Here is a 21,614-nt window from a genome sequence, read left to right as displayed (position 1 = left end):
CCGGCCGCGGGAACGGGAGGCGGGAGCTGCCTCCAGGCCCCGCCCAATAGAGGAGGTGGGCGCCGCGCTGCGCGACCAATGAAGGCGCGCGGCGGATTTGGCGGGCTGGTGGTTTGGCGGGAGCCGGCGCAGTGCGCGCCGAACGCGAACGTGTCTCCGTGGCCATGCTGTGCCGCGCGCTGCTCCGCCGCGCTGTCGCGCCCGCCCGTGAGTGCCGCCGGCCTCGCCGCCACTGCCGCGCCTTTCCGCACGCCCTCCCGTCCCCGTCCGTCCCCGGCCGCCTGCACAGCCGCGGCGGCCGCCTCGCCGCTCGTGGCGCCCGAGCCTCTGGTGTCTGAGGCGCTTAAGGGTCTGTCTGTCCCCTTGTAGGTCGGTCCTCAGCGCTTCCCCTGCATCATCTCTTGGAGAGCTACCAGTGCAGCCAAGAAGATGACCACCTGTCTTACGGGGAAACGGGAACGCCGGTCCCTCCTTTCGGCTGCACTTTTTCTACAGGTAAAGTCGCCTCCCGAAAGACCTTTGGTGGGGCCCAGGGTATGGGCTCTGTTGTCTGCAGTTTCTTGTTTTAAAGTGAGCTTACTCCTGCAGTGTGCTTGCTCCTCACGTGATAAACTTTGGATCGTGGTGAACCTACATACTGGTGGAATACAAAGAAGCAACTGTAAAGCATTTATTTTAGTGTCTCTTTGTTTCATCTGTGTGTGTTTCAAGGTATGTCCTCTTGGTGACAGTGTGAGGCTACACAGGTGAAAAACTGGGCTTTGTTCACAATATATAAAAGCTATAATAGGGTGGAGAACATTAGGTAGAAGTCAGAGGTGAGTGGATGTTACCAGGCAGTTACACACAGCATTTCTCCATGACGGGGGAAAGGAGTAAGCAATGAAGCTCCTGGATCTTTAGGGCAAAACTTCTTCATTCATTGTACTCTCGTTTTGGCATGACCTTTTATATTTCTCTAAGGTGACTTCCTGCTTTTTCAAGTCAAATCATGGAAAATGCTGGAGGCTGGAGATGATAGATATTCTAGATACAGAAAACTATTATAGCTGGTGAAAGAGGGATCATCTCAAAAGTTGCTTCTGGAGCCATTTGATTGCCCATGTATACTCATTCCTGAATGGAGCATCTAGAAAAAAATGCTTGCCAGTATTTCTGTATTTTAACACTTAGGTTGCTATGTAAATACTGTTTATTTTACAGTTTTGTGTTTGCGGCATTCCCTGTTTAAAGCATCTGTGGCTTTCACAAAGAGCATGGGCATGATTTTGTGTTAGCTGCATAACATATGTTTCCATTTCTTTTCAGCCCCAGATTTGGAGCACGTCCTGGCAGTTGCAAATGAAGAAGGGTTTGTTAGACTGTATGATACTGAAGCACAGACCACCAGCAAGCTCATCTTTAAGGGTAAATGTTGTATAGAAAGTGATCTTCATTTGATGTGGCAAATGTGGGATTTGCTGGAATCAATGAGAGCTTTTTGCAAGTCCTTAAAACGTAAATTGTAGGCAGTACTTTATTCCTTCCACAAACTTTGCAGAGTCTTCTTTACAAAGCAGCAGCCTGAATGCACTCTTTTAAATCAGCAGTAGTAGATGCATTATTCTGTATTGTCTTTCTTGCCTAAGGCAAACTGTTGACAAGCTTTCTGATTTCAGTGTCTGATGTCATTTAGTCTTCTGCAAAATACCATCCTGTGATGCACAGAACTAATCTTCATTTTTGTTTTCCTGTTAGAATGGCAGGCTCACTCAAATGCTGTATTTGACCTTGCCTGGGTGCCAGGGGAACACAGGATTGTAAGCAGTCTTTTGCCATCTGACTTTTTTTTTTTTTTTTTTAATGCTTTGGCAACTGTGTACAGAAAATGACTTAAGCTTTTTATTTTTTCCTCTGAAGGTCACCGCTTCAGGAGATCAGACAGCCAAGGTGTGGGATGTGAGAGCTGGCGAGCTTCTTGGTGTATGCAAAGGTCACCAGTGTAGCCTCAAGTCAGTTGCCTTTTCTAGATTTGAGAAAGGTAAATGTTGATATTACCTGTTGTCTGTTTTTCCCTTCTTCTTTACCCCGGCAAAGTACTTTAAGGGCTAAAAAAGGGCTTTGGAAGGTGACAGGTACCAATAGCACAGGCCTGAGCAGTGACCCAGCCAGGAAAGCAAAACTGTCTAGTTGGAACTTGATGGGGTCCTGACGCTAAAATCTGCACATTTCTGGTCTTGGGCAAAGATAAGATAGGATATCTGCTTCCATACCCAAGTTTGTGAATATGCTTTCCATAAGCTGGTTTCTCTAGTGGGAATAAGAAAAGGATAGTAAGAGTAAGGAAACAAGTCAAAAAGCATGGCAAAACAATGGCCTGAATTTTGTATTTCCAGGTGTTGGGACAGAAGAGCCAGAAGTATATAGATGGCATTGTACTGCATTCAGTTAATTGAATAAATGCTTTTGGAAGCTAATAACACTTTTTTTCTCTCAGCTGTTTTCTGTACTGGAGGGAGAGATGGAAACATCCTGGTTTGGGATACCAGGTGCAACAAGAAAGGTAAATAAACTTTCAGATATGTATCAAAAAAGCTTGGTATCTCATGTAAAAGGACTGCTCAGATGGGCTTGTTGGGCTGATGCTTTTGATTACAATGTAGGCAGCAGAGGATTCTCAGATAACTGTAGTGCTTTAGGTACTGCAAGAGGATGGAATAGGTATCTCTGCTATCTATGTGTAATATATTTCTCCACTTTGCAGCAGTCCCAGATGTGCAGCATTAAACCACAGGCTGGTTTGATAATTCCCTGTGTGTAGGTCAGGAGGTGAGGCGGTATGAATGAGAATGCATTCTGCTAGAGCAGTGCAAAAGCAGATGAGATAGGAGAGATTGCTTAGGTCACAGACATCCAGAGGGGTGAGGGAAAGCTGGAAAGGCTCCTGCCAGAGTAGGAAGGAAGGCAGAAAGTGTAGAAAAAAAGAGCTTGTGAGTGCTGGTAGCAGCTGAAGATATTGTGAGAGCACCTACTATAAATATGTGAGCTCATTCTACCCTTCTGCTTCCTGGAGCTTTTCCTTCTCCAGGCCCTTCCCCTTATACCATTTCCCAGTTCTCTGCTCTGCCACAGCAGTTTCTTTACCTGAACAATGTCTTGCTCTTCCATCTGTATCAGGTTCCCTGGTTTTTCAAACAGGCAAGTGAAGGAAAAGTTGACTGACTCCACATGATTGAAGTGGAAGGTGTAGAGGAAAAAAAGTACAAAAGTTGCCTTACTCCATCCAGTAAGACAATATGTTTTATAAGGTAACAAGAAAAAAAGCCAAACTGGAAATTATAAAATAGAGTAGAAAATTATAAAATAGAGTAGAGTAGAAGTCTTCCAGTGAGCACAGTTCTGCTTGTGATGAGGTGGGTTGAACACTCCAGACCAGGATGCAAGTGAAAAACAGACCAAAGGGTAACAATTTCCAAAGGCAGCCTGCCTAGATCCGTTTTGGTTTCATTGTCCATGCTACACTGACCTCTAGTTTTTTGCACTGTGTTCTTCTCACTGGTTTTGTATGGAAGTAATTTTTGTTTTCAGAATACAATAATGATTTTAAAGGTTAACCTAAGCCACCTTTTAAGTCTAAGCCCAAGCTGATGCCTGTTTTATTAAAGCGATAGCAAAATTGCAGGTAAACTGCTAATTGAGATGTCTTTGATTTCTTTCAGATGGCTTTTACAGGCAGGTGAATCAAATCAGTGGAGCACACAACATGGCTAACAGGCAGACTCCTTCCAAACCAAAGAAGAGGCAGAACCTGAGAGGACTTGCTCCCTTGGTGGTGAGTATCTGGGCAACAAACAAAATGTCTCTTCTGGGGACAGTGAATTCACAGAATTCTTCCTAAGTAAATATGGTGAGAAATATGTGGCTTGTATGTGGTAAATGCTTCCATTTATCTTTGCACAGGTAGGGTTTTTTGTCATGGTCATTTGCAATGGCTAATTTTAGACATTGTTTAGTTGCCTAACAACCCACGTGCCATGAAAGCCAACTTTGGGCAAATGCTAGGTGAAAATACATCTTCTTTTCTCCCGCCACCCTCCCCCAGGGAGGAGCGGAGTGGCCAGCATTCCCTTTTGGAGGGGAGAGATATGGAGTTGTGCATTTTTTCCTGTCCTTTTTTTCTCCTTTAATTTGACCAGGCACATTACTGCCTTACTGGAGTAAGACCTGATCATTTTTAAGCTATGAAACTTTTGGATGAAGGCAGCTCTCTTATCTGTGAGCTGAAAGATGTAATCTCAAACTGCTGCCCAAACACTTATCTCTCAGTGGCTATTTCACTGGTAGGAGTGTACAAAGCATTGCTGTGTCCTAAATGACATCTGCTGTTTCTATGTTCTGCTGCCTGGCTAGAAGGAGGTTTTCCTGGCATTCACATGGCCTTGAACTAAGCAGCAAGATCTTGCTGACCTTAAAAGAAAATAAAGTTCTTTTTTCTTCTTTTTAAGGATTTCCAGCAGAGTGTAACTGTGGTGCTGCTTCAGGATGAGCATACTCTTATCTCTGCAGGAGCTGTTGATGGGTAAGGAGGGAGGATGCCTGCTTTCCTGTCTATTCTGTGTGCTCAGTGGCATAAAAAGATTGGGAGATTTTTCTCTCTATGATGGCTCAGTGGCCAACAAGGCCTAGAGCTACTGCTAGGTGGAATCAACAGCTATGCTGCCAGCTTGCATTGGCTTTACTTCCTTACTGGAGATTGCAGTACTGGACAAACTGTGGTATGTGGTAAATGCTCATTTTAGTCTTAGCTATGGGGCAGAATTAGAGCAATTCTTCCCTCTCTCACTCTATTCTCATGAACCTATGAGACCACACATAGACTATTGTTAGAGAGCCTTTATGGATGTGAGTGGGTTGTCAGGGCCTGGACATGCGTAGGCATGCTTGAGAAAATGTTTCTTTGAGTTACAAAAGATGCATTCTCTTAGGTGCCAGATCCCTTGTAGCATCTTGGAGCTTGAGCAAACTGTCTTATGATCAGCATGGAAATGATCCTCTTGGACTCGATTCTTTAGCAGGTTCCATGTGGTCAGAGCCTTTCTGAGGCAGATAAGATTGACTGTCCTACCTGTGGTTCATGACAGAGACTTGCTCGCAAAGAGCAAGTAAAAAAATTGGAAGACTTAATTTTTAAAACTACAAACTAAAACTACTTGTCAGAAGTAAAAGTGCACCCATGTGTTTCCTTTTACTAGTTGGCTTCTAGGCTCTTGTTCTGTCTCGAGTTGGTTACAGAAGGCAGTGCTGCCTCCTCGCCCATGGCCAGCAGAGCAATTGTTTAGCTTTCAGTACGGCTCTGCTCTGCTCCTGCTCAGCTGTTGTCTCCTTAGCACTGGATACTCCTCAGTCAAGAGCAATTGATTTCTGTGCTCTTTAAAGGCTTTATCAGCATGGAAAGGGAAATTAGGAAGCTGAAGACACTTGTGCTTTTCTATTCCAGTGTGATCAAAGTGTGGGACTTGCGCAGGAACTACGCTGCTTTCCGTCAGGACCCGCTGCCCGTCAGATCCTTCTGCTACCCTGGAACCAGCACTCGCAAGCTTGGTAAGCACTGGACATGGATTTGTTACAGTGCAGAGTGAATTTAAGAAGTACTATCAGTGACATTTCTTATCTTTATAGCCAATTGTTAATCAGACTGGCAAACTCTGCGGGGTATTTTGATTGCCAATATCAAATTTTCAAGTTGAAGAGTGAACATGCCTGACTTTTATATCACTGCACTAATGATAAAAATGTGCAGAAGCTTCAGCAGTGCATTTTCATAAACAGAGTGGAGGAACAGTAGAGCTCTTGATGAGGAATTTAACTAGTCAATTTGATACATGAGTAAAATTCAGATTGAATTTTCTTTGCATTGTATCTTGCAAAGACAACAGAATGGACTGGGTTTTTATATTATCACCTCTTGTAACTGTTGTCAAAAATGATAGCACACTTGTTCATGTTTCTTCTTTGTACCTTTAATGTCTTACAATGCCATGATGCAATGCAGTAATTCCTGATTTGTCTGATCAATGTGGTAATGGTCAGTGTCACTCCCAAGAAGGTAGTTGTGAAATAATTTGCCTGCAGGGAAAGATTTTTATTGAGCCTGAATCACTAGCAAATCAGAGAATGGCATGTTCTACCAAGGCATGAGGGTTTCTCTTTATTTTTCGTCTCTGCTTCTACAATTTGTTGTTCCTGTTATCTTTGAAACTGTCAAATAAATCACTTGCCTGTTCTGAAGGTGCAATTCCTTTCTAAATACCACCCTGAATTGTCATGAGAAAATGTAGATGTTATTCTAGAAACATTTCTTCTTCAGCAAACACTCTGTCAAACATAGAAACTTTACCATGACAATCTCATACATTTTACAGATCCTTTCCAAATTTCCTTCTCTGGACATTTTTTTGAGAATGTCTCTTTTCCAATTTTTTCTCTTCTGAAGAACTTCTCTCTTTCTCTGTAGGATATTCTAGCCTGGTTTTGGATTCCACTGGTGCTAATCTGTTTGCTAACTGCACTGATGACAATATCTACATGTTCAATATGACAAGTTTAAGGACCACTCCAGGTAAGCATGATATCTGTGGAAATAGCTGCAAAAAGTATGGATGTTACAGAGTATAGAAAGGCACTCCCTCTGACAGAGAGACAGGGACCAGGTTCAACACGAAGGAAACCTATTCCATGCTCCTATCTCTAAAGCTATGCAGAACAGATCCACATTTTGTGTTAAGCCATCCACATTAAATTAATAGCAGATACTGGTTCACCCAGACAGACACTGATGGTAGTTTGCATATTAGCTCTAGTTATCCAGTGAGGAATGGCTGCTCTCCAGCCTGAAGCAAGTTTGAATCCTCTGCTTACTGGCAGTCACTGTTTTGTCAGACTTTTAGATGTGAATCCACTGAAAGTGATCACCTGATAATTTCAGATACTTTAAGGTGTCTTTTCAGTTTAACTTATACCACGGTTTCTGGAAGAAAGGATCCCCTGCATACTGAGGTGCTTCATCCTTTCAGATTCCTTCAGCTCTGCAGCTGTGACCTTTACATGCACAAGATGGCCCTGAGCCTTTGGTGCACGAAGCTGCTTTGCCACAGGCCGGTGGCAAAACTTGTTAGATGCATTCCAGCCAGACACGTAATTTATTTTCCATTGCCTTCTCTCAGTCTCTCAGTTAACTGAAATTAAATGAACAATGTATCCTTCTGTCTGCTCTTCAGGAAGGCTGTCTGGTGGGTGGGAATGCTTCCAGAGCGCAGAAGTGTTGCGAGTAGTAAATATTAATAGCTTGGTTGTTGAGGTTAACCCCGGGTGCCGCTGGCTGCTCTGTGGGGGTGGGCTGCCTGGCCTGTCCCTCACAGGAGCAGCTCTGGCCAGCGCAGCCCACAGCTCCTCAAGGAGCTCTTGCCTCGTGTGTGCAGCCAGGGCGAGCAGCCCCGTGCTCCAGCTGGATGGAGCTCCTGTGCTGCGGCTCCTCGGAGCTCTCCCGCAGAGGGCAGCGCCTGCCCGCCCTTGGGCCGCCCTCACTGCGGCTGCAGCTGCTCTCACCCAGCACTGAGGCAGATCCAGTTGGTCAGGAAATCCTCTGTAACAGCACTTGCTGCCTGGTTTAGGAAGGGATTTGCTGTCTGATGGTCACTGCACTGGGAGGGCTGTGGGCAAAAAGAATCAAAGGGTATTTTGGGGTCTTGCAACTCTTTAAAGGCCACCGAAGGTGGCCACATGTCCTCTTTGTCTGTGGGGTGTTTCCTCTGTGAGAGCCTCTACTAAACAGGGCTGAAGTGCCAGCCCAGCCTGGGGCTACCCTGGGAAACTTGTGCTCTGTGCCTCATGAGAGGACAGGACATGGTGCAGCCAAGCACTCCAGATCACACTCAGCTCTCGTGCGAGCGGAAGGCCATTGTGGTAGGGGAATGTCGGCCATTTGGGGTGATGGTTTCAAGGCTTTAGCAAATACTACTAAGGCTTTAAATACAGAGAACGTGACTGACAAAATACAAGTTTTATTGATGAAATAAAGCTGCTGGCAGTGAGAGGAAGGAGCAGCCAGTGCCTTTGTTGCCACCTGTGTGGAAGAAGGCTCTTGCTGCGGGACTGCCCTTGTTGATGGAGTGGGACCGGTGATGGCGGCTGAGGGAGGAAGAGGCAGGGAACCTGAATCAGAGGAGTGGGGCAGCCCAGGTGAGGGCTGAGCCTGCTTGTGATGTGGGTCAGGGTAGAGCTTTAATGAAACTGCCATTGGTTTGTTTGGGAAGCCTGAAGGGCTCCAGATGAATAATAAAAACTTCCTGCTGCCAGAGCCTCAGAGCAAGGGAGCAGTGCAATCACTTTCTCCAAAGGATATGTGGCTAGGCAGGAAAAGCCTGTAAGATCAGCCTTCCTTGCACAACTGACTCCAGAGCTATGCATTTAGTGGGGATTTTACTTATTTTTGTATTTTATTTTCTCTTCACAGTGGCAGTTTTCAGTGGACACCGGAATTCAACCTTTTACATCAAATCCAGCACCAGCCCAGATGACCAGTTCCTGCTCAGTGGCTCGAGTGACTGCAACGTGTACATCTGGAAGGTGAGGCAATGGGGGAGCTGCTTTTGCTTTTCATGTTCACATCGAACACTCCTTGCTTCCCAATCCTACCCAAAGCAGCATGGGGCTAGCTCCTGGCATGTTGTGCCTGGAGTGTGTATGTTGCTGTCAAGGCTTCGTGTAATTGCTTAATGTAAAACAGAGCTAACCTCCTGCCATCAGTACGTCTCTCATCACTGCTGCTTATTGCAAATTGCTGTGCTTAATCTGGTTTTAATGGACATTAAAATCCTCTTTCAGTCCTGTTGATTCAGGCAGCTATGACAAGTAGACAGACATGTCTTGGTTCATAGTTAGCAGTGGAGCACTCCTCTTTCAGTCCTGTTGATTCAGGCAGCTATGACAAGTAGACATGTCTCGGTTCATAGTTAGCAGTGGAGCAGGTTAGCAGAAACCTGAAAGTTTAATTGTTTTAAAGGGCACTCTTTCCCTCCACCTCTCCCTTTTCCAGCTCCTGCTTCAGACATAGCTTTATCTCATGCTTAATTTACAGTAGTTAAAGCCTTTGTATTACAGCAAGGGCTCAGCCAGAGCCTTCAGCAAAATTCCAAAGCACTGTCTGACAGCTCAGGGTCTTTGTCACTTAACATCTTGCCATGACGTGTAGGAAATGCAAATGTCACCAAGATAGTAGCAGGCACCTCAGAATAAGGCATGCCTTAAGTTCTGTTCTTCATGTTCCTCATATGGGAACAGAGTGCCCTTAGTGAAGCAGAATAGACAGAAACCACAGGTGAATGCCTCTTAAAGTTTTGGGATAACTTTCAGGGAATGTTGATATGTCCATCCATTTCACAATGAGTTTGAAAGGAAAATACAAACCTCTCAGAGGAGAGGGTCAGCCTGCTGAGGTTGTGGTTTGAGCACGTAGCCTCTTTATTTTGGAGAACACTTGGAAGCAGCTGGGTTGCTCACTCAGTGGAGGCAGGAGTGTGGTAGCAGGATTACTGTGCCAAATGGTGTAATTTTAACCTTCCTTGTGTTCTGTGCAAATTCAGCAAAAATGCCTGTGTGAACTTCAGTTGCGCGTTCTGCATTCATGTGTTTTGATACTTTCTTGGAACTAGGCTGGGACTCAGTTGGGAGCATTCAAGGATGTCATTATACCTCAAAATTTAAGCATTTGAGCACATTTATTCATGTACAGAGGCTTCTGTTGTTATCACATATGAGTGACAGATCGTATTGCATATTTATAAAATGAATTATCAATTTTTTTTATTTTAATACCATAGTCATATTAGAAAGTGGGACTTCCAGTGCATTTGTCTCTTTCAAGATCTGTCGTATTCAGAGGCTTCTTAATTTAAATGTTGACAGATTTGACTCTGAAACGTATGTATCTTTTCATGGCATGAGGATTTACTATGCTGTGAAGAAAACCATGGTTATATTATGCATGAGTAGTTAACAGATAATGTTATAATGACCTTAATGAAGAGCTCTTTCTGTATCTGGAGAGGAATAAAATGCAGAGGAAGACCTCTTCTACTTAGACGATTTCTTTGAGAAACTTATACAGCAGTGCTATGTTTGTGTTTGGATGAGAAGCACTGTAGATAGAAGTTATTGCTGACAAGGATGATGTTTCAGTCTGTTTTCATATATATGTCACTTCCAGGCAATGAACACTTCTTTTATTGTGTTTGGTTTGGTTTTTCTTTTAATTAAAAGTTCATCAATTAATGAACTCTCACTCTTGAACAACCATACGGTTATATAAGCTGAAGAGCAAAGAGGTTTTTCTTCACAAAGATGGTGCCTATCTGAAGTACCTTCCTGGTAATAAAACAATGCCATTTGTAGATTTGTGCTTCCATTGTTCTTTCAATCCTTTGATGTAGATCATTCTCAGGAAACCATATCAAGTTTTGCTTTGGTGTGTCCCAGCCCTGGAACGGAGGGGATTCTGTATCATATGGTGCACAAAACCATAGACACCATTTTAGGCTGCATCTTGAAAATGGATGTAACAGCTGTTTCCAGTGAGGAGAGTAACTAGAAAAGGTCTCATTTCCTAGGTTTCTCTTTTTAACCTTGCCACAATAGGCCTCACTTCCCCAACAATATCCTGTCAATTCAGGCACAAAAAGCTGCCTGTGCTGTGGCTAATCCTGACTTAACATGCAGACTGCCTGACAGTCTTCTGCCAAACACAGTGGACACAGCCATAATTCTGTACTCTTCTTCACTTCACAGGAATATAAATTTGGTATAGTTCCTTTAATTTACACTGCTATAGTGTAAAATCACCGTGTCCTAGAAAGAGTAATTCCCTTCTTCTGCTTTCCTTCCAGCAATCAGTGGTTACTGGACCACTGTTTTGGCTGCTATGAATGTATAATAGCAAGGCTGCTATTAACTGTAAGTGAAGGTGTTCTCTGCACAAAGATCTCCTGTTTATTCCCTAAATAAGGATTTAATTTGCATGTTTTGGCAGTGAAAGGAATGCTCTGACCAAGGCATTTAGTGGATATTTATTCAAGTGATTGCCTCTATCATGCCAGGGGGAAAAAAGGGTCCTGTTAAGATGAACATGTTTGTATCAAAACAACTAAAGTTCTGAAGCTGCAGTTTTGCAGGCTGTTGTGGATGATCTACAAAAGAAAAATGTAAATCTGTAGCCTTCTCCAAAGTCTTGCATCTTCCTTTGAAACCTATATGTAATGTCTACTCCTTTTCCCAGACAGTATAAGATCTGTTTATTCCCTTACCTAAACCTTATCTAAATCCCCTTGATAAATCTCCCTTATAATGTCACATCAATGATGGTGACTCACAGCTCCAGAAAGGATTGCCTGCTGAAAGCAAGCAAAACTTGGATAGAATCGAAGTGTGTGTGTGTGTTTTCTCCTTTGTGCCACTTCAGCTCTGTCTGTCACTTACAGGAGCAGGAGTCAAAGATAAGTAGCAATACTGTAGAACAGGAGAAAGATTTTTATGAAGAGTGTGAGAGAAATTGAGATCAGTTGAATGAATGTGAGTGATTGAGAGAGCTTTCCTATGGACTCTTAAGAGGGTCTCTGCTGCAGCTGGCTGGTTGGAGCAGGAACAGGCACTTGGCAGTTTCACAAATGCTGGTTCTGAAGCCATTGGAGGGTCATCTATGAGATTTTGTTGGCAATGTGTTCATTTTTTTAATAAACCATTGACCTGTGATTGGGACATTGGTAAAATTGCAGCAGAATATATTTGCCTAACCTGATTCAAAATATGAACCTCCCAGCATCTCACCTGGAACAGGTAGAGGTACTTAAAATGCTTGTCTCATGGTCTGGGCTGTCAGCTCTGGAGGCAGAATTCCTGTGTGTAGCAGGACTTGAACAAGTGTTAACATGAACTGCTGCTGAGGAGTTCCTCAGCTGTTGCCTTATGATGACAGGCTGAGATAATTTGATTTATGCATTTCAGACAGGAAAGATGGGAAGTATCCACATGCTTCACGGGTGGGACATGGGGTTTTTCTTGGAGATGTACATTAGGCTGTGTGCCTTCTGACTGTTTGCTTGTTTTTCTGTGAAATTTTTAAGGTTTCTGAGCCCAGCCTTCCTCCATGGATACTCCTTGGTCACTCTCAGGAAGTTACCTCCATTGCATGGTGTCCTTCAGACTTCACTAAGGTTTGTCTTCTGCAAAATGGTTTTTTAGTGGGAAACAATAGATGTGATTTGACAACAGCATTTGTTTTTTTGGGAGGAAAATTTTAGTCAATCAGTTCTAAAATGTTCATTTAGGAGACAGTAATCCAACCATGTCATATTAGCACAATGTATCAGATATTTTCAGATAATTTTGGCTAATTGAGAAATCCTAAGAAATTGAAAATGAGAAAAGACCTCTCCTGATGAGAGTTTGATACTACCTGTAAGAGACAAGACTATGAAATAATTTAATCAGGGCTTTCATAAGCCAAAGGCTTGGTTTTTTGTTCCATATTCACATCTTCCTTTCCCTCTGACCACTGATACATCTGCTAGTCTGGTACAGAGTGGCAAGAAGTTTTGAATGCCCTTTAAAAACATATGGACTCTTTTCATTGTGACCTCTCTTCAAAATCAGAGCTGCTTGTATGACAAAAAGAGCCTCCAGTGAAATTGGGTCAGTAGTTATGCACCAGGTGTCACTGAAAGGAAAACAACAGAAGCAGGAAGTTAGTTCAAATGTTTGGCCTAGCTCAAAACTAGAAATAACCCTGAAAAATCCCAAGCAGTGTCTTAATGATAGCCAGAGTTTCTTCCACCCCACAATGCTGAAGAAGTCAGCTTCTTTCCCCAGCTTCCATTGCAGCACCAGAGCTTCAGAAAAGCATTACAGTGTAGGAAGGTGGGAGTCTTGCAGGGAAACATCAGGAATTGTTCTCGTTGTGTAAGATGCACAATATGATAACTGGCATTTCAGATGAAATCTGTGATCTAGAGGTACCCAGCATCCTGATCGTGATGTGTTGGAAATGCAGACCAATTCAGCCTTTCACATTGTTACTGACACAGTGAAGAAATAGTCAGCCATTGTTCAGATGCCAAAGCATGAGGAAAAGTGAAAAATATGGAGCTAAGACAGGTCAGGAAGCTGCTTCATGTGATTTGAGGAGCAAGATTGCTTTTGGTAGGGACAACATTGGTGTGACAAAAGTCAGAGTAGACACTTGCCCCATACTGATCGCTATGAACTTTCACCACAGCATTTCCTTTTTCTTTCTACGGATTGATTCCTTGCTAAGTCGCCAGCTAATCTGCCTAAAGACAGCCATAAAGTGTGGGTTAGATGGGTGCTGCTCCTTTGGCCAGGATTCCAGAGATCTTTTTGGGGCACATGATGCTGCAGTAGGGCTCTAGAGCTGTGTTCCTGGCAGAGTTGGGTTCTCTGCCAGATTGTGCTGACATTTGACTCTGAAGAGATAGCACAGCTCATGCAGCAGCCATCCAATGTCACCTTCTTGGTGTACTGCAAAATGTTTGTCCCCAAGCAGAAGACGTCCTCAGCAAAAGAGGCAGATTAAGATGCGGGTGCACAAAGTATCGTGGCTGCTTTTGTCTAACGAGGGTTTGAAATCCCAAAATGTGCCGTGCCCTGAGCAGAGCAGTGTTTCTTACATAGCCATGCAAAGCAAATGGTTGGTGGTGGCTGAGATTTCTGTATCAGAAAGATATGAGTGCAGCAGCCTTGCCTGCTTTAAAACAAATACTGCTGCCTGGTGGAGTAATGAAACAGAGTTGGGTTTGTTTTCATTGTTTAATGGTCAGTCTTGTACCCCTTCAGCCAAGCTTGACCATCATTCATACTGATGTTGTGTGTTGGAGGGAGCTGCTCTGGTTCACTCAGCCAGTGATCCATAGGATGTGCCCTGGTTACTCTAACACACAAATTTATACTTAGATTGCCACATGCTCTGATGACAACACTGTGAGGATTTGGCGTTTACAATGTTGTCCTGAGGAAGGGAAATCAGGATCAAGGAAAGCCAACTTGGTGGGCTGGGTCACTCAGAAGAAACCAAAACAACAACATGCAACAGGTAAGTCCCCTGAGCTGAGATATCTTGATCTGCAACATGGCTGCTGAATTTTGTCTGTTGGTTCTCTGTACCAACAAAAGCCTTTGACTTGTCTTATTAGCCTTCTGAGGTTTTTCTTATATTAGGATAGCCAGACAAGAACTTCTACTTGTGAATACTTCTGCCATCAACAGGACAAGCTGGCTGAAGTAGCTTACAAGCATGGCAAAGTCTGTATGGCCAGACTGCAAACCAGATATTCATTGACACAGCTTGTTGGGCAGCCAGATCTTCAGTGGGTTTCAGCAGAGTTTGATAATTGAACAGCCTAAGGAGATGTCACTGTAGCAACAACTCACTTTTTTTTTATTTCTCTATCAAATACTAACTGAGAGCAGTAAGATCATATGCTTTTTCTAGTTTGGTAGTTTACCCAGCAAAGGGCTGACAGCACATGGAGAGCCTTGGAACACTGACCTGTTTGTTTCTGCCTATAGTTGAACTGTGCACAGAGTAATTTTTCAGGTGCAGTTATCAGTATTGTCTCTCTTTCTTCAGCTTCAGTCAGTGGTACTGACCGCATACAGCCAAATGAAATGCTGTGTAGTGAAGGTACTTTAAAAAAACCATGTAGACAATCATGATGATTGTAATGCCCCAGAATTAATCTGTTAAGTCTAGTGAACAAATGCAGTACCTTTGTACAAAGCCTGGGCACTCAGACAAGTTGTGCAGCATGTTCTGAGCTAGCAAGCAGATGTGTAGAGAAGGAAGTCACTAAGCAGGTAGTACCTTAGAGCAGAAGAAAGGAACTCTGATCATAATATTACCTGTGATTTGTCTGTTACCTGCATTTTGTTGCAGTAGACAGGTGAAAGGAGGAGAACTGCCATCTCCCCAAAGTGAAGTAAGATGAGCTTCTCTGTAGAGTAGCTCTGAAACTAAGAATACAATAGCTTCCCAGCAGCTGCTGCTGTGACTTCCTGCATTTCACCTATCTTTTCGAGCCACCCTCCAAATGCATTTCTTCTTGGCTAGCACAAATAAAGGCTGAAGGTCTCCAAATCCCACTAATGGGATAACATTACCTCTAACCTTTGGCCATGAGTAACAAGTCTAGCAGGAAGTTTGCAGGACAATGGGAGGGAGAGTGCCAGGACCACTACATAGCTGGTAATTGTTTTGTGTGTGCAAAATTGTTTTGTGTGTGCAAATTGTTTTTTGAGCCCTCAGAGAGTGCTCAAAAATACCTTTGTGTTTTAGTGCCAGAAAAACAGAAATAAGCATAAGTTTAGACCAAAACCATGAGATCTAAAGTATCTTATACATGAAAATTTTATAAGTCAGGTTTGGCAATAATACCAGAAAAAAATACTTATTTCTCCTTGCTCTTGCTGCATTAAAGTAACACAGGAGGGAAGAGGAAGTACACAAGACACTGCAAACACAAGAGCAGGCTTCCTGCTGACCTTGGCTCTTGAACACAAAACACGTGCTGTTAGAATATAGGAGTTATCTGCAGAGATTAATTCAGAGCTGGCAAGCAGAGGACTATTTCAGACCTGCTGGGATGAATCTAGGTAGTTCCCCACGCATTTCTGACGAACAAATTAGGAGATTGAGGTTGTGTATTGATTGTTGACCTATATCATCAAGTGTAACAACCAGAGTTTCCTATTTGGCAATTACTTCTGTGGTTTCCTTAGGTTGTACTATTTTCTCTGTGGTTTTGTGCAACCAAATTTCTGGAGCAGGCCTGTGCACAGAAAATTTGTGAATCTTAAATCTGGAAATTGATAATACCACTCTAGAAGATTTGTGGCAGAGAAGGTCGGAAACATCCAAAATAACCTGCTTTGGTGTGATGCAGGTTGTCTGCAGGTATTTACAGTATTATACCATGTGCAGTGGCAGCATAAATGGAAACAGCTTCAAACTGGCTTGGTAGGAACCTGAATCATGCATGCAGTCTTAGAAAAAAAAAAAGCCTGATCTTCTTAATCTCAAATTTGTGTTTGCTTCTTGGATGACACTCATCCTATTCCCAGGATAACTCTTCTTCCATTATCCAGTGTGTCCACAGCATAACTTCCAGACCAGTTTGGGATTCAAAGTGCTCATACCCAGCTAGTCATGCAATATTTCTGCTAAATGAATTTGTCATAGTCATTATGGATCAAGAGGTGCTGAGCTTGCTGTTTTCTTCCCCTCTAGGAGCTTAGATTTTTGAGAGCAACTAATTTCCCAGCTGAGTTATTATTGTCTTGTAAATGCTCATTAAACCAAAGATTAGGAGAAGAAATCTTGGCAGTTATATTTGCATAGCCCAGATTGAAGCAAGTTGTTATGAAGTAGCATATCTTACCAGGAAAGGAGCCTTTAACTCTATTTTTTGTGTTGAATTTATTTGTAGTGGGAATCTTTAATATGGGATCCTATTCAATTTTGTTCTGATGCAGCACTTGTATTTTGGATGCAGTACTTGTATTCTGATGCAGTACTTGTATTTGGGTACTTGTTAGATAATACAGTGAAAGGATCAGAAGAGTTTTAGTATAGTATGTAACCAGGCCTGTAGGTGCTCACTCAACATGTTATTTGTGAGACAGCCTAGCATTATAAAGGAACTGCCAGGTTGCTCACACTAGACTTCTCATTGTTCTAATGGAGTGCTTTATAGTGCAGTGCTAGTGCTCAGAGAGGGGAGTTTTGATTAAACTCCTCGTATACACAAAAATTGTAGTGCTCTTGTGCCCAACAGTGGAAGTGCACAGAGTAACTTCAGGCACTACCCCATTTAATCGCATCACCACGGATTAGGTGAATGAGAAAGCAGGAATCTTACAAAGTTAATAATGTGTTCCCTGTGGGAGGGGGCTGGAGATAAAAACATCTGAAAAAATTAAAATAACACTCTCTAATATTGCTGCAGACTGAGATCCTTGCTATGTGTGATTCCCACTGTTGTTAGTGTGGTCCTTATGTCCCTGCCTATGACTGGTGTTTTCTGAGTGTTCAAAATTTTTCTTTTACAAGCAGGGGCATTTATATCTTGGCTAGTGAGCTCAAAAGCCACTTTGAAATACCTGTCGGGGAATCATTTGTTGAGAGATTTTATTTCCTTTGGAATTAAGTCCTTGTTCAGTAGGTGAAGAATTTCTCAAGCTTCCCTGGGTGTGGTAAATAACTACTGTCTCAATTCTAATACAACACTGCAGAAAGTCCTCCAGCAAAAAGACAAGAAAATGAAAGTATGTCCTTCACTTAAAAAAGTATTTAAAATCTGCAGCCAGTAACACCTGACTAGGAGCTTTATTCAGGTGCTAGGGCATTGCAATGTAAGGCTTCCTTAGTACTGTAATAAGCCGTGGGACCTGCTTACAGTACCTATGTCCATCAGCTCGGTTATGGAGCTGCTAAAGATGCAGGGCAGGTGGGAACCAGCCTTTTTGCCAGGCAGTTGTCTGGAAAAGCAAAATGTAAACCTCCAGCAAGGCTAGATACACTTGGAACATTCAAAATTGGTTTTGTCTGTTCATTTTGGCTGTAGCTCGTGTAAGAGCACTCACTGCTGAAGGGATAGATGTCAGACATTACACAAATGTACTGCATTATGCATTATCAGTGTAATACAGGATTTTATACCGGACTTATACCAGTTTAACCAAAATTAGAGGGATGCATACAGCTTCTTAGTTCAAAAGGGTATATCTGAATCACAGGGTCAGCACTGATTCATCTCCTGGTTGCAAGGGGTGTTTTTGAAAAGACTCTCCTTAATCTGCTGTTCTGTGTTCCTCATCAGACTACTTATTTCTCCCCTCCCAGGGCCACCAGCCAGCCCACAAAGCACTCTTGCCAAGGCCCTGGCAGCAGGCAGTGTGCGCATTTCCTCACCACAGCCTGCTGCCTGTTCTCCCATTCACTCCGGAGACCTTCCGCTACCCACCAACACGGCGACTGCCGCTCTCAAAACTCCAACCACCACAGCCTCCACCCCAGCCAAGCCACCTGGAACCAGTCCCTGTGCGTCCCCCAAGCTGATCCCTTCCTCCAAAATGTCCATCAAATACTGGGTTACAAAGACTCTGTGCTCTTCTCCTCCAGAAGTGGAGAAAAAGGCTCCTTCTCCTAGAAAAGCCCTGGCAGAAGTCTCTCAAGTCACCCAGGATCTCCTGGAAGCTGCTTGCCCTCCTCAAGTCCCACACTCACAATTTGGAACTCGTGCCAGGAGAAGGCTTGACTGCAGCAAGGAGGCTGATGCAGGGCAGAAGTGTCTGCAGGGCTGTGTGACTGAGCTGGACAATGCAGATAAGAAACCCAGTCTGAATTTGTGTAACTTGGTTCCAGACCAAAAAGCTTCTGATGAAGATTCTCTCAGCCGGGCTGACTTGTATAACGACCATGAAGGCTCCAGCCACAGCCCAAAAGAGCCTTCCCTTTCTGGAAGCCATACTAATCCATCAGGCATTCAAACTTCCGCCCGTCTTTGCAGATCTCCACGTGGGCAAGACACTGAGGTAGTAGATAAAGAGAACAGTTCTCCTGAAAACAAAAACTGGTTGTCTGCTCTGGGAGCGAAGCTACAGATTGGCAGAGCTGGCAGCCAGAGCACATCAAACAACCCCCTGTCATCCTGCAGTCCTGGTGCCAAAAGACAGGCCACTTCACCGAAAACTGTAAGTAGGGCAGCCAACAACTGAAGTAAGTTCTCCCTAGCTGCCCCTCTCCCTTTGTTTGTTCCCTCCTGTTCAGACACAAAGAATTATCTGATCCCTTTGACTATGGACAAAAGAGATGATTTCTGGCCTAATAAGCTGGATACATTAATGCTGTTATCTGCTAATCCTCTCCACACAGAAACAGAATTTTTATGATGTGTCCTTCATTTTCAAGGGACTTAAGGCACACAGGAGCTCAGAGATCCTTGCAGCTCCCAGCTGGATGTTTGGAGGATGTAGCCATCTTAAGAACAGCTCTGCTCTGAGAGGCACAATAATGCCAACAGCTTTCCTGGCAGATCTCCTGTTTATGTGTTCACCATTACATCTGCCTGTTTATGTTACTGGAAAGCCACTTAAAAATTGGAAGAAAGAGCTAAATTCTCTTCCAGCTCAGGTAGCAAAAGAATTTGTTGCCCATGTTAAAACTGTGGGGCATTAAATAATGCCTTCAGTTCCTTCAATGGAAAACTAGAAGAAAACAAGAAGTGTGCGAGAGTGAGAGGGTAGGATTTGACCTACATCATCCTACTTTTGGTGTACAGGAAGGCTGAGACAGAGCTCATCCTAGGATCTGAAATTAAAGTTAAGCTTGCAAAGCAGCTAAAAGCATTGGTATGAGGGCTTTACTAGAATATTACAATTACATTTTTTAAAACAAACCCAACTTGACTTATACCTGCAACTGGACTCCAAGTCCTCCAGTGTCTTTGACTGAGTCTCATTTCAGTAAATGTTAGGTAAATTTTCAGTCATCCAATTTTAGTTGTACTCTTGAATATCTGATGCTAAAAGTTGTTGCCATCACTGAGGCTTATCTCATTTCTTACCTGATTTCATCCCTTACAGCACTTCCACCAGATACAACCTGGGCAAATCACTGGTCCTGAAGTTATTCATAGCAGCTGGACCCTTCATGTTGTAGTTGTACCAAGAAAGCTTGGTGATAGGAAACCTACAACTACTTGTGACTACTTCTGCTTTATGCTGTATGTGTTTAAACACAAGACAGAGAGATTTTCCCTGGAGAGAGATTACTATAGAACAATTACCTTTCCTGCCCAGCATGCTCTGGTTCAGATTTTGGGATGCTCCTGTCTTGTTCTCATAGCCTGAGGAGATGCCAAGAATTCCCAACAGCATTCATTGCATTTGCTGAATCTTGGAAATCTGTGGCTCTCTTACCTGCTGTAGGGAAGCTGAAACTGCAGCTGGAGTGCATTTTTCATGGCAGTGGGACAACCCTAGGATTTAGACAGCATTGTAGATAGTGAGCCTCTTACCTGTGAGACAGATGGTAGTAAAGAACCTTTCATTTACTCTCTTAGTTGGGAAGCCAAGCGAACTGGGGCAATGATGGAGGGGAAACTTGAGATTCCTGCAGCATATGAGCTGTTAACCTAAAAATGTTTCATGCTAGTTTTGCCTTTATTTCTTGCTAGGCTGCAGCTACTTGTTTCCGTGAGGAAGATCTGCACATACTTCCACAGAAAGACACAGAATGACTGAAACAGCGTGTGGCGCTTACACTTGAAGGATGTTGACACCAACGTATCAAGACCAGACTTAACAATGCCAACAACAATGCACCAGGATTACACAATTTGTTGTCAGACCTTCATAGACTTGAGGGTTTACTCTTCCCATTGTTAAAGTTGTTACCAGTTGAAGTGAGTTGAGCCAGACCTTCATAGACTTGAGGTTTTGGTCTTCCCATTGTTAAAGTTGTTACCAGTTGAAGTGAGTTGAGTCAGACATTCATAGACTAGAGGTTTTGGTCTTCCCATTGTTTAAGCTGTTATCAGCTGAAGTGAGTTGAGTGTGTAAAATCTACACAATACTTACTTGTGGTCTCTTCCGGACTTAGGGTATGTGGTTTTTCATGAACAAAGTATTTTTTACATGGCAACTGTTCTAGTCCAAGGACAGACACAGCTCTGCTGTGTATTGTTGACAGGCACATATAACTTGTCAGTTTGTTACTGAATCTGTTCAAACTGTTACTAAAGCTGTTCAAACTACCACTGCTCCTGCTGGTTCTCATTTTTCCCTCTGATTTATGTACGGCCCAGTGTCATGGATTGACCCTGGCACAGTGCCAGTGCCCCCATGAAAGGTGTATTTCCAAAATGGTTACTGTGAGATGGTTACCCGGAAACAGAACAAAGCAGGCTTCAACTTGGGAATGGAGGGGAAAAAACAACACTTTATTAATCTACAACATAGACACAAAAGGGAAAAAATTAAAAAACCACACACAACAATCCACAATGGAACACCTCCAAAACACTCTTCCTCCCCCCCACCCCTCTAACACTCAAATCCCCTCTAACACTATTCTCCGTCCAATACCATCCTCCACACAAGCTCCCCCCAGTTCATCAGGAGAGAGGAGCCTCCCTCTTGCACCATGGGCCTCCCCAGGAAACACAGTGGAACCTCCTGTGCTTCCATGTCACACACGGCAGCCGCTCGAAGAGAATCTGCCATGGTGACCATCTTCCTTCCATGTCCAGTGCTCTCACCACTGTCCATGGATCCGAACTGCTTCTTAGGTCCGTTTAAGAATGCCTTGCCCAGTTCCAAGAAGTGGCTGCCTCTCCCCATTGGGACACCTGTCCCCCCCCCATATTCACTCCCCTGGGGCCTGGGGCTCAGGAACAGAGATCCTTCGCTGAAGGCAGAGGGCTCCACCACACCCTCCCCCTCCTCTCTGTTCCCTCTACTTCTCCTCACGGCTTTGTCACTCCTGGCTTCTGGCCATCTGCCTCCCCCAA

At 43.6% G+C, this 21,614-nt stretch overlaps 1 protein-coding gene across 1 annotated transcript; it reads left to right on the top strand.

The window, feature by feature from the left end:
* Positions 1-164: 164 nt before the first annotated feature.
* Positions 165-20,395, top strand: DTL (denticleless E3 ubiquitin protein ligase homolog). Its single transcript, XM_041413611.1, has 15 exons — positions 165-207; positions 370-495; positions 1,309-1,407; positions 1,738-1,799; positions 1,900-2,020; positions 2,477-2,542; positions 3,699-3,811; positions 4,485-4,558; positions 5,477-5,580; positions 6,494-6,598; positions 8,492-8,604; positions 12,153-12,242; positions 13,999-14,137; positions 17,945-18,804; positions 20,287-20,395. Exons 1-15 carry the CDS (start codon positions 165-167, stop codon positions 20,344-20,346), a joined length of 2,175 nt encoding a protein of 724 aa, XP_041269545.1. The 3' UTR covers positions 20,347-20,395.
* Positions 20,396-21,614: the final 1,219 nt, after the last annotated feature.

Source organism: Onychostruthus taczanowskii, unplaced genomic scaffold (assembly GCF_017590055.1).
Source record: "Onychostruthus taczanowskii isolate IOZ18803 unplaced genomic scaffold, ASM1759005v1 scaffold42, whole genome shotgun sequence".
Taxonomy (NCBI): Eukaryota; Metazoa; Chordata; class Aves; order Passeriformes; family Passeridae; genus Onychostruthus; species Onychostruthus taczanowskii.
The sequence above is the reverse complement of the archived record's forward strand: the minus strand, read 5'-3'. Positions and strand labels throughout refer to the sequence as shown.

What these genes read in the sequence shown, in the direction of transcription:
- DTL (XM_041413611.1), top strand. Translation starts at nt 165, where the DNA reads ATGCTGTGCCGCGCGCTGCTCCGCCGCGCTGTCGCGCCCGCCC. An exon ending in CAGCAAGCTCATCTTTAAGG is followed by an intron (nt 1,408 to 1,737) that starts GTAAATGTTGTA and finishes TTTTCCTGTTAG; the next exon opens with AATGGCAGGCTCACTCAAAT. An exon ending in TCTGCAGGAGCTGTTGATGG is followed by an intron (nt 4,559 to 5,476) that starts GTAAGGAGGGAG and finishes TTTCTATTCCAG; the next exon opens with TGTGATCAAAGTGTGGGACT.